The 13,137-nt window shown below is 40.3% G+C and overlaps 1 protein-coding gene across 16 annotated transcripts in view; it reads right to left on the reverse strand.

The window, feature by feature from the left end:
• Positions 1–13,137, reverse strand: part of Dysf (dysferlin) — a 195,436-nt gene that overhangs the window by 47,865 nt on the left and 134,434 nt on the right. For 8 of the 16 annotated variants that reach the window (XM_090336718.1, XM_090336714.1, XM_090336710.1 and 5 more), the window contains one exon: positions 11,218–11,280. The exons of the other annotated variants lie outside the window; for them this stretch is intronic. In XM_090336718.1, the coding sequence (XP_090192844.1) occupies positions 11,218–11,280 (63 nt within the window). The remainder of the gene's footprint in view (positions 1–11,217; positions 11,281–13,137) is intronic. 16 annotated transcript variants of the gene reach the window in all.

Here is a 13,137-nt window from a genome sequence, read left to right on the forward strand (position 1 = left end):
AATGCCAAATGTACAACTGTGGCTGGCGTGGTAGAGTGCCAGCCTTGAGCAAAAAAAATTAAGGGACAATGCCCAGGCCCTGAGTTCAAGCCCTAGTATCAGTACAAAAAAGAAAAACTTGCTAAAATGATGGAAAAGATGGATAATATGTCATATTTAAAGAGAACTGCCCTGTACTGATGGGGGAAAAATACTCATTCCAATTTGGGATAACAGGGTTCATGGAAAAAAATGGTCAGTGAAACTAAAGTTTCCAAAACAAGACAAAGATAAAAATGTTTCCAAACAATTCAAAAGTGAGAACATGTTGTCTAATAAACTGACTCTAACCGTAGGAATTTCAATAGGTTCCACTTCAGGAAAAAGAAAAATGGTCCCAAGAGGAAGAAAATTGGAGTACGGTAAGAAATAGCCAATGTGAAAATTGACTACTTAATAAAAAGGTTCTAAATGTAGTTCTAAAATAACTGAAGTGTTGACCAACAGTATGTAAATTGGAAAGAAATTAAAGCATTCTAAGCTCTTTGTAATATTCTGGAAGAAGTTCCATGTGACAATTAAATTTAGATTTCGCCAAGTTAAATATGAATGTTAACATGCCTATCCAAGCCTCTAAAGGAATAGAAACGATGTAAGGAAAAGTGAAAAGGGGAGGGGCCACGAGATGGTCTTCCACACTCACTATGACTGACCTGTGCAATAAATAGGGTATTACCAACATGACAGAGTGTAACATCCAAGGCAAAGACATGCAGACATTGAGACTTCTACCTTCCTTTCACTTGGATTCCTTCACCTGGGAGAAACTGACTGCCATGTCTAAGGTGTTAGAGAAGTTTTATGGAGACTGGGAGTGGGGGAGAACTCAGGCCTTCCTTCACCACCAGCGCTGACTTCCGAGACATAAGACTTCAGATGACTATAGTCCATGTTTGTATCTGTGCTACAACTTGTTTTCTGCCAGTTCTGGGCTTGGGCTCAGGGCCTGAGCACTGTCCTTGGGCTTTCTCAAGGCTAGAGCTCTATCGCTTGAGCCACAGCACCACTCCAGGCTTTTTCTATGCATGTGGTACCAAGAATAGAAACTGGGTCTTTATGTATGATAGGCAAGCACTCAAGCACTAGGCTAAACTCCTGGCCTCATGTGCTACAACATTTAAAGACCCCAAAGAAAAGTACTCAACCTTGCTGCTTCAGTTCCTGAGTCATATAAACAAACCATGTGAAATGGGAATTATTCAATATCTAATTTTTAAAAGGGTAAAAAGGAATGAAGACAAATGGATTTTTCAATCCATCACAAACATGGAAGAAAAGAAAGGAGAAAAAAAGGACAGTGCTAATAGACACAAAAAAAGATGGCAGAAATAAATCCAAATATATCAGTAAAGATGGTCAAAATAATGCATTAAAAAAATAAAGCAGCCAGGAGCAGTGACTCATACCTGTAATCCTAGCTACTCAGGAGGCTGAGATCTGAGGATCAAGGTTCAAAGCCAGTCTGGTCACAAAAGGACCTCAGATTCTTATCTCCAATTAACCTCTAGAAAATGGGAAGTGGGGCTTGGCTCAAGGGTTGGGCTTGTAACCTTGAAGCTGAAGAGCTCAGGGACAGCACCCAGGCCAAGTTCAAGCCCCATGACCCACAAAAAAAAATAAATTAAAATAAAAATAACATAAGACAAAACAAAAATCTATCCCTTCTGTGGTTAACAGGAGAGACATCTAAAACATAAAGTCATTCCAGTTAAAATGGCCAGGATCAAGAAATCTAAAAACAACAGGATCTGGAGGGGACGTGGCCAGGAGGGATCACTACTACACTGTTGGTGGGAGTGCAAACTTGTTCAACCATGATGGAAAGCAGTATGGCAGTTCCTCAAAAGACTAAACATGGAACTCCCCTATGACCCAGTAATTCCACTACTTGGCATTACCCAATCATCCAGAACCAAGGACATACTAAGTCCACTAGCACAATGATGTTCATTGCAGCACTATTTACCATAGCAAAGATATGGAACCAACCCAGATGTCCCTCAGTTGATGAGTGGATCAACAAGATGTGGTATTTATACACAATGGAATTCTATGCTGCTGTCAGAAAGAATGACATTGACCCATTTGTTAGGAAATGGAAAGACTTAGAAAAAAATCATATTAAGTGAAGTAAGCCAGACTCAAAGGAACATAGGTTGAATGGTTTCCCTCATTTGTCATAATCAATAGAAACCTTGGGCTCTCCTAGCAGGTATTTACAATAGAACAAAACCTAGATACATAAAGCCATATAGAATTATGCTAAATGAAAGGACCTCTAGGATATAGAAACAAAAGCCATATAATAAATGATTGTTGTCTTTAATGTACTATGTTATCTCTCATCTCTTTTGCTGTCCCTTGGTTATCTCATATTGTTACAGAATTTCACCTGGTTATCTGATATATTGTATATATGCTTATTTGGTTATTTGAAGTCAAATAGGGAAGGGAGGAAAACAAGATGAGGGGCAGGGGTGGGAGAGGGAAATGGGGACCAAGACATGAGAAAGGGTATCAATGTATACCTTCTATCTGGTGAATATAATGTAACCCTTCTACTAATTAAATAAAAAATATCTGAAAAAAAGCATAAAGTCATAAAAAGTCTGAAGTCAGAAGAGAACAAGAAATCGACTAAAGAAATTCTAACCAAAAGAAAGCTTGTATGTGTATATAATAAGATAGCACCAAACACATAAAGGAAAACCAGGCAGAATTATAGGAAGAAACTGATAAATGTTACATCAAAGCCAGATGTTTTAACATACCTCTCATAGAAACTGAGAAATGACACCATACAAAAAAGTGGAAAAACACAGATTTCACAGATCTGTCCTAAAGGGACACATTATATGTAAATAAAACATTCTTTTTGAGCACAAGGTCATAAAGCATGTGTCATCCTAAATACCCCACACAGACCTCATTCTCTGGGTCACAACACAGTTAAGCTAAAAACCATACAGATAAACTAACATACCATTTAAGCTCTAACCCCAAAAAATATATTTTAGACAATTCAGGTGTCAAAAAGAAATCAGAAAACATTCAGATTGGAGAATGATAAAAATACTACTTGCAAATCCCGTGGGAAGCATAAAGCAGCACTTAGAGGAAATTTTATAGTTGCCAATGTTTACATAGAGGTTAAAATATAACAAATACCCATCCCAAAAATGGAAGGAGGGAAATAATAAAGAAAAAATCTAATAAAGTAGGAAACAAGGAAGATCAACTGAAAATTTATTCTTGAAAAAGACTTAAAAAAACAGTGATAAATTTTGGCAAGAATAATAAAATACAATCTGAGGAATGAAAAAAGACATAGCTAGATAGAGAAGAAAATTCCTTTAGAAAAATTTTAAAAGTATCATGAAAACTGTTACACTGGCATTTTAAGAGGAAATGGATAAAATTCCTATAAAATATAAATCACTAAAAGTGACTCACCTAGAAACAGAAACTCTCAAAGGTCCTATAAATATTTTTACAAATTGCAGCAGCACTTTAAAATATACTCAAGAAGAATGCTAAGTCTAGACAAGAGAATCTGCCAAACACTTAGCAACAGATAATGCCAGTCTTATGTCATTCTTGTAGAGACTAGAAAAGGACCATTTATACTCAAGTCACTTTATAAGATTACTATTCCATAGTTGTCAAAACCTGAGGAGAAAAGTATGACTGAGAGAAACTTCAAGCCATTATCATTCATAAAATTATATGAAAATAAACTAACTAAATACTTGCAAACTGAATCCAGCAATGCAGAAAAAAGGCTAATATATCATACCAAGTTCATTCGTATCAGAAATATGAAGTTATTATAGCACTAAAGGAATCTATTAAGTTACCACATTTACAGATTAAAGGAGGAAAAATATTGTCTCAGTAGATAAATCAAAAAGACATTTTTTAATAAAACTTGGCAATAGGGCTAGGTGAGGTGGTGCATACCTGTAATCCCAGCTACTCAGGAGGTGAAAATCAGGAAAACTGAGTCTGAGGCCAGAACCTGGAAAAGCTCAGCAAGGCTCCCTCCTCAAACAAGTAAGGTGGGCTGGGCACAGTGTATCACTCCTGTAATCCTACGTACTCAGGAGGCTGAGATCTGAGGATTGCCATTCAAAGCCAGGCAGGGCAGGACTGTCCATAAGACTCATATCTCCAATTAACCACCAGAAAACCAGAAGTGGTGCTGTGGCTCAACATGGTAGAGCACTAGCTTTGAACTGAAGAGCTCAGGGACAGTGGTCAGGCCCAGAGTTCAAGCCCCATGATCAATAAAAAAAGAATAACAATAATAATAAGCTGGGTGTCATGGTTCACATCTGTAATTCCAGGTACTTGAGTGGCTGTGGATAGGAGGATCATAGTCAAAGGCCAGCCCAGGTAAAGACATGAGACCTAGCCAAAACATATGCAAAGCAAAAAGTAGAGTTGAGAATATAGCTCAAATAGAAGACTACTGGTGTAGCAAGCCTGAGGCTGGAATTAAAATCCTAGTACCTCTGAAAAAAAGAGAATAAGACAAGAAGACATTCATATTAAAATTTTTAGCTAGCTATTTTGTAGTCACTCTGCTCATGAACTCAACATTCAGTGATGAAACATAAAGCATTCGGTTTTTTAAAGAAGGGGCAGAAAAAAAAAAAACTGTTCTCTTTAGTCAGGCACATAAAACATTCAAAGATCCTAGCAAGTGCTATAAAGCAAGGTAAAGAAAAAAAAAAACAGACACACTGAAAACTCTACAGGAAGGAATAGGAGATACACTAGGCCTCCTTGGCACAGGTCGAAACTTTCTTAATAAAGACCAAGAATCACAACAAATCAGAGAAAGGCTGGATAAGTGGGACTGCATTAAACTGCAGAGCTTTTGTATGCAAAGGACATAGCTAGTAAACTAATCAGGAAGCCTACAGAGTGGGAAAAGATCTTCACCAACCAAACAACGGACAAAGGCCTCACATCTAAAATATATCAACAACTCAAAAAATTGAATCACTCCAAAACTAACCTCCAAAGTAACAACCATCCCATTAAAAAATGGGCCAAAGACTTAAAGAGAGTCTTCTCTGAAGAAGAAACAAAAATGGCCTATAGACACATGAAGAAATGCTCAACATCTCTGGTCATAAAAGAAATGCAAATCAAAACAACTCTAAGATTCCACCTCACTCCAGCTAGAATGGCCAAGATCAGGAAAACGAATGACAACAGATGCTGGAGGGGATGTGGCCAGGAGGGATCACTACTACACTGTTGGTGGGAGTGCAAACTCGTTCAACCACTATGGAAAGCAGTGTGGCAGTGCCTCAAAAGGCTAAACATAGAATTCCCCTATGACCCAGCAATTCCACTACTTGGCATTTACCCAACCACCCAGAAACAAGGACATACTAAACCCACTAGCACAACAATGTTCATTGCAGCACTATTCACCATAGCAAAGATATGGAACCAACCTAGATGTCCCTCAGTTGATGAGTGGATCAACAAGTTGTGGTATTTGTACACAATGGAATTCTATGCTGCTGTCAGAAAGAATGACATCGCCCCATTTGTTAGGAAATGGAAAGACTTAGAAAAAATCATATTAAGTGAAGTAAGCCAGACTCAAAGGAACTTAGGCTCAATGGTTTCCCTCATTCGTCATAATCAGTAGAAACCTTGGGCTCTACTAGCAGAGATTTGCAATAGAACAAACTCCTGATACATAAGGACATATAATGTGAAGCTAATTGAAAGGACCTCCAGGATAGTGAAACAAAAGCTATATAATGAATGATTGTTGTCCTTAATGTACTATGTTGTCTCTCATCTCCTTTGCTGTCCCTTGGTTATCTCATATTGGTATAGTATCTCACTTTGTTATCTGATATATTGAACTTATTTGTATTTGGATATTTGAAATTTGATAGGGAAGGGGGGAAAACCAAGATGGGTGGGGGGTGTGGGTGGGGAGGGAAACGGGTACCAAGACATGTGAAAGGGTATCAATGTATGTGAATTAATGCACCTTCTATCTGGCAAATATCATGTAACCCTTTTACTAATTACAATAAAAAAAAAGAAAAAAAAACAACGAAAGGAAAGAAAAGAAAAGGAGACATACACAGAATAATTAAAAGAGATTAATCACCAATTTTGTCCAACTACATAGAAAATCAAGAATTATTTATGACAAATTTTCTGGATATAAGAACAGCATAAAAGCCGGGTGCTGTAGTTCACGCCTGTAATCCTAGCTACTCTGTAGGCTGAGATCTGAGGATCAAGGTTCAAAGCCAGCTCGGGCACAAAAGGACTTAAGACTCTTATCTCCAATTAATCTCTAGAAAACGGGAAGTGGAGCTGGGCTCAAGGGTAGGGTAATAGCCTTGAGCTGAAGAGCTCAGGGACAGTGCCCAGGCCAAGCTCGAGCCCCATGACCCACAAAAAAAAAAAATGAACAGAATATGAAAACCTATTTCATTGATATAAAAGCAAAATCTAAATAGAAAAAGTACCTTTAAAGAACAACAAATCAGGGCCGGGGGTTTGGACTAGTGGTTAAAGTGCTTGCCTAGCATGCATGAAGACCCGGGTTCGATTCCTTGGTACCACATATATAGAAAAGCCAGAAGTGGTGCTGAGGCTCAAGTGGTAGAGCTCTAGCCTTGAGAAAGTCCAAGGACAGTGCTCAGGCCCTGAGCTCAAGCCCCGGACTGGCAAAAAAAAAAAAAAAAAAAAAAAAAAAAAAAAAGAACAACAAATCAAAAAATGCGTAGAACTACAACCAAATATGTGTGTGTATATGCATGCCTTTCAAATACATTTGAAAATGTACTCAAAACACATTAAGTGGCTGGATGCCAGTGACTCATGTCTGTCATTCTAACTACTCAGGAGGCTGAAATATGAGGATCATGGTTCAAAGACAGTCCAGGCAAGAAAATCTGTGAGACTCTTATCTCCAATTAAACACCAAAAAGTCAGAAGTATGACCATACTAAGTGGCTGAGCATTAGTTTTGAGCAAAAAGCTCAGAGACAACACCCAAACCAAAAACAAAACAAACAAAAACCTAAGAAAACAGAGAGACATGCGTTAATGAGTTAAAAGACAGTATTTTTTTTTTTTGCCAGTCCTGGGCTTGGGCTCAGGGTCTGAGCACTGTCCTTGGACTTTCTCAAGGCTAGCACTCTACCACTTGAGCCTCAGCACCACTTCCGGCTTTTTGCTATGTATGTGGTACTGAGGAATCAAACCTGGGTCTTCATGCATGCTAGGCAAGCACTCTACCACTAGGCCAAACTCCCGGCCCTAAAAGACAGTATTATAAAACTATTTCCCCAAACTGACCCAGAGACTCACTACAACTCAGTCATAAATTTCAAAAGTTATGCTTTTATAAACACCTTTCAAATTTGCAAGCAGTCTTTAAAACTGAAATGCAATTTATATTATGTTACTTTCAACTTATATTAGTCAAATTCATAGAGTGGGTCTAGTGTGTTGCTGACCCTTTAAGCAATAGGAATTCACATGCTATAGAGACTGTTCGTGAACACCGAAAATGAGTAACATTGGAAAACTATTTTATAAAATAAGTATAACTCTGATATCAAAACCTAATAAAGATAGCCCAGAGGTAATATTAATAAAAACACCAAAGTTCTAAGTAACTTAGTACTGATGGCTCACACCTGCAATCTTAGCCACTCAGGAGGCTGAGATATAAGGATCAATGTTTGAATCCAGCCCGGGCAGAAAAGTCTATGGGACTCATATCTCCAATTAACCATCAAAAAGCTGTAAATAGAGGCTGTGGCTCAACCAGTAAAGTGCCAGCCTTGAATGGATAAAACGGGCCTAGTAAAAGGACCAGATCTTAAGTTGAAGCCCCAGTTCTAGGGGGAAAAAAATCTAAGTAATAATACAAATAATCTTATACAAATGTACATACTAGGAGTTCTTACGAAAGTTCTCCTCATCAGGAGCAGGGAACAGGACCTGTTGCCTCTGAACAGCATGACTAAGGTCAGAGCTGGAGAAGGCCTAAAGCTGCTCAGGCCTCACCATCCTCCCAACGATAAATCATGTTTGTACCCAACTGTTCATGCCAGTTGCACTATAGGATGACTAGACAAATGTCATATATAAAAGTTGAATTTACTGCACCTGGCTTAAGAAAAAAAAGTAAGTATAATTAAGATAACATATTGGGTTAAGGAAGGATCTTAAACTACAGAAGAACTCTACACTCTTTTTTTTTTTTCCCCAATCCTGGGGCTCAGGACCTGAGCACTGTCCTTAAGCTTTTTTTTGCTCAAGGGTAGCACTCCACCACTTGGGCCACAGCACCACTTCCGGCCTTTTCTGTTTATGTGGTACTGAGGAATCAAACCCAGGACTTCCATGCATGCTAGGCAAACACTACCACTAAGCCAAATTCCTAGCCCATTCTTACTTTTTTAACCAGTTCTAGGCTGAACTTGGGGCCTGTGTGCTGCGCCTGAGCTTCTGTGCTCAAGCCTGGCACTCTACCACTGAAGCCACAGCTCTAGTGTTTTGATGGTTAATCTGAGATAAGAGTCTCACGGAAACCATCCTATCTGGGCTGACTTTGAACCCTAATCCTCAGATCTCAGCCTCTTGAGTAGCTAGGATTATAAGCATGAGCCATGATGCCTGGCTTCACTTTGAATTTTTTGGTGTGTCATAAATTCCTATCAAACTTGGTTAATCCTATAGCTTAAAAACACAGACAGTGCATTTTGTATGTATTTCACAGTTCAGCACATCCAAATCAAAGGGGGTCAGTCATGTGGAAGGATGGGCAAATGAAGAAACATGCATAAGGTTAAAATTCAAATATTTTTGGTAGGCATCTGTAGCTTTCAATGGATCCCTATGTAATCAACATCATCACTTGAATGGAGGTCTTTAGGCTTGCCAAACTAATCCCATGACTAACTGACTTGGGTCTACTCTAAGACCACTCATTGGATGATATAGGATCAGGGAAATACTAAAACAAAATGATTGTCTCTATCAATACCAAATAATATTTGGTCAAATGAAACCCCAACCCGTTTTAAAGCTTTTAATAAACTAAGAATGAAAGATAAAACCTTAACAGACTCAAGAATATCTATCTGAAAAAAACAGCCTTTATCATATTAATGGGAAATGGCAGAAGCACCACTTTCATTCAAAGTCTAAATAACTTTACTCTTTGGCATCTCCATTTTTTTGAGTATTATTCTAGAAAAAGGAAATGAGAAAGCCATGCCTATTATCATTTGAAGAAAACAATCTTGTCCACCTAGAAAACAAAGCAAAATCAACTAACATCTGCCAGAGCTAATAAAAGAACTTAATAACAAATTATTTCAAAGGGTTCAAAAAATATTGTTTTCCTATAGTTGAATAGCAGTGCTAATTATAAGAACAGAAATATTCATTGAGAAACACCATAAAGGTCCAAAATACCCAGGAATAAAGTTAGGTAAGAAGTAGCTAGACTAAGCAAACCAAAATAACCCCTCTTAGGCACATAAACCAAGGAAAACTGAGAAAATTAATAAATTATATGTTCAATGATAAGGTATAGTTAATACATATATGGCACAATACTATAAAAATGATATGACTATAAAAATATTAAAAGCTAGATGTGGTAGTACATTCTGTAATCTTAGCACTCAGCACTTGGGAGGCTGGGATGGGAAGATCTCAAGGTCAAGGTCATTCTGGGCTACATAGTAAACCTAAAACATTTATTAAAATTTTTGAAAAGTATTATACTGTGCTTTTGAATTTTAAGTTGCAGATTATAAAAAAGTATAATGTGATTTCAATTTTGTTTTTTAACAAGTGTTCACATGTGCATAAAAGATGTCTAGACTCTGCTTATCTTTAACTGGTAAAAATAAAGGTAGCTTCCGTTCTCTTCCTTAAATTTTTTGCTTTCCATATCTTCTACAAAAGATACATCAGAATGAAATTAAAATAGGCATTGCTGTCGGCCATTAGTGGCTCACACCTATAATCCTAGTTACTTAGTAGGCTGAAATTTGAGGCTTGAGATTCAAAGCCAGCCTGGCAGGAAAGTCCATGAGACTCTTCTCTCCAATGAATTACCAAAAAGCTGGAAATGGCCCTACACTTAAACACAAAAGCTCAGAGACAGTGCTCAGGCCCTAAATTCAAACCCCCCCAGGAGAGGCACACACATACATCACATGCATACATTCACACATTCACACACACATGCACACGCGCGCGCGCGCGCATACACACACACACACACACACACGCAGAGCATTGCCCTCTCCTAGAAGCCCATGCTGGAATTCTGGCAAGTTTTATGTCTTATGTTTCCCCTAAAAAGTCAAAGAACTCCTGGGTCCTAAACACAAACCTTCATGCATATATGCTGAATGCTCGACACCAAATTATTATCCTGGAGGGGCCTACACTCCAAAGGCAGGTGGAAAGAAGACTTGTTGGAAAATACAAGCCAGACAGAGCCTCCCAGGACCAGCCAGAGTTCCTCAATCTCCCTCCCCCACTCCCCATCTCCCTCCCTCTCTTTCCTTCCCTCCTTTCCTCCCTCCTTCTGTCCCTCCCTCCTTCCCTTTCTCTCTCTCCCTCCCTCTCTCTATCACTCTCTCTCTGTCTCTGTCACTCCCTCTCTCTCTCTCTCTCTCTCTCTCTCTCTCTCTCTCTCTCTCTCTCTCTCTCTCTCTCTCTCTCTCTCTCACACACACACACACACACACACACACACACACACTCCACATGTCTGGGAAGGACAACCTCAGCCTACAGTAACCCACAGAGGCTTCTTCTTGAATTCCTGGTTGTAGTCTAAGCTATAGAATGTCCTGCTTCCACTGGCCCATGCAGTCTTAACCAGCCCCCAGCCTTCACATGGGTAAAACAGGACTGGAACAAATCCTAGGATATAACAGGAAGTAGTATAGGGGCATATGTGTCTGAGACTCTGCCCCAGAGTTTTCTCCCCACACCTCCACTACTGCATGCTGGGTACATACAGGTGAGCATTTTTTTTTTTTGCTAAGGCTTAGGAAATATCTCTTCTCTTTCCCCTCCTCTGTTCCCTTCCCCAGCCCTCCAAGGGAAATCAAGGAGCCCACAGAAAAGTAATTAATCAATACATACATGAGTACTGGTTGGAGAAGACGCCATATTAGTGGGGACCAAACTCGACAGACCATCTGCAAGCTACAAATTAAACATGTTGGTTAGCCACAGGATTAGAGTATCTGCCTCGGGGAAGATAGGACAGCCCCAAGGGAGCAATGCCCTCACTCTCTCTGTCCAGACACCTCTACACCAGACATGGGAAGAATGTGAGCTTCTGAGATGGACAAACCTGGCTACATAGCCCTAAAAACTGTATGACTTTTGGCACGCATTCTCATGCATGGTGCATGCACTCTCATGAATGCATGGGTACATTCTCATCTAGAGAATGGGTGCAAAACCTATTTCTCTGAGCAGAAGTGAGTATGAATGAGACAAAGGTCATGCCTGTCCAGCTGGAGGTGGGGCACAAAAGCAGGCTCCATAGATGCTATCTTATTTCTTTCTCTCTTTTCTTGGTCTTGTCCATTTAGCTTCTTTCTCCCACCTTTCCCAAATCTATATCAGGGACATTCCTTTCATGAGCTCCTTCACTAGCTAACCCACCCATCTCTGCTGAGCAGGATGCCTAAATGAGGGCAGATTTCTCATCCATCTCTCCTCAAGAAGCAGAGCATCTCACAGCTCCCCCAGAGACTTCTATTGGGAAGACTCTAAGAATCTCATCATCCAATCCACCATCTCTAGTCTACAAATGGCTGTGGGGCCAAAGAGGGCCTCAGGGCTTGGAACCAGACACAGGAGACTGTTTGGTACTGGAAGAAATTGATTGAGTTCTTGGTAGAGGCAGCAGTTTCACAGGTGCCCAAGGCAAAGTTTTTGGCAGAGGGAGGGCAAGGGCAGAGGAAGAAAGAAACCCAGCATAGCTGAGAAGGCAAACCACCCAGTGAGGCCGGCAAGGGTAGTGGAAGAAGTCCTGGAAAGGTGATGATGGGGCCAGAAGGGATGCAGAGTTGCTAGGCTGGCCAGTCTCTTCCTTAAAACATTGAGCAGAGGGCTCTGTGAGTCATCCCCTAAGGCCAACCTCCAGGTTGACCTCACATCCTCATGAGGACAAGTCCAGAGGACACATTCCACAAGGAGGAGGAAGAAGCCTTAATGGAACCTGGAGAGGGCTGAAGACAAAAAGATGTCTTCCTGCTCAATGTAAAGAGCATCACTAAGGGGGCACCACATCCAGAAGCCTAAGCGAGAGGGCAGAATAGCCAATGGCACCCACCCACGGATACTGGCTACATGTTTCATGACACAGTCTGAGCCCTGGACCAGACTGGACTAACTCTACATATAACCCCTAGCTTACAGAGACTGTCTCTCCTGTTCTCATCCTGAACCCCACAGAAGATTTGTTTTTATTTTTAATACAGTTCTTTTTTAGAAAGGTAAAAGGGAAACAGGTAGTTCAGCAGAGCAAAAGGACAAAAAAAAATAAGTCTAAATATAGTGCTCTGAAGATCTGGTCAAGCTTCAGAAATTACACATTCCTTTTCTGGGATGTGGGCATAATTTGCTGCTCCAATTCTGGACGTGCACTTCCACCTTTATGCTGTCCCAGAGGCTAAAACTAAAACAGCAAGGTCAAATCTAGGATCAGCCTGGGCCTGGTAACCTGGAGGACTGGAGCTCTGGGGGCCTGAGGGTTTGGGGACCAGGAGCTTGGGGTTCTAGGCGCCTAGAGGCCAGGGGATTTAAAAGAGGAGATGTGGGATATGAGAGACACCCTAGGGGCTTGGGTGTCTGAAGACCAGAGGACTGGTGGTCTGGAGACCTGGGGATGCCTAGGGCCTAAAGTCCTTGGAATGAGAAAACTTGGGGCCTAAAACCCTGGAGAGCAGGGAACTACTGGGGTACAAGGGCCTACCAGTCCTTGTACCTCAACCCAGAGGCACAGGGAACGAACAAACAGGTCTATGCTTCTAATAGATCTTCCATACC

Source organism: Megascapheus bottae, chromosome 7 (assembly GCF_031878675.1).
Source record: "Megascapheus bottae isolate mThoBot1 chromosome 7, mThoBot2.hap1, whole genome shotgun sequence".
NCBI classification, from domain to species: domain Eukaryota; kingdom Metazoa; phylum Chordata; class Mammalia; order Rodentia; family Geomyidae; genus Megascapheus; species Megascapheus bottae.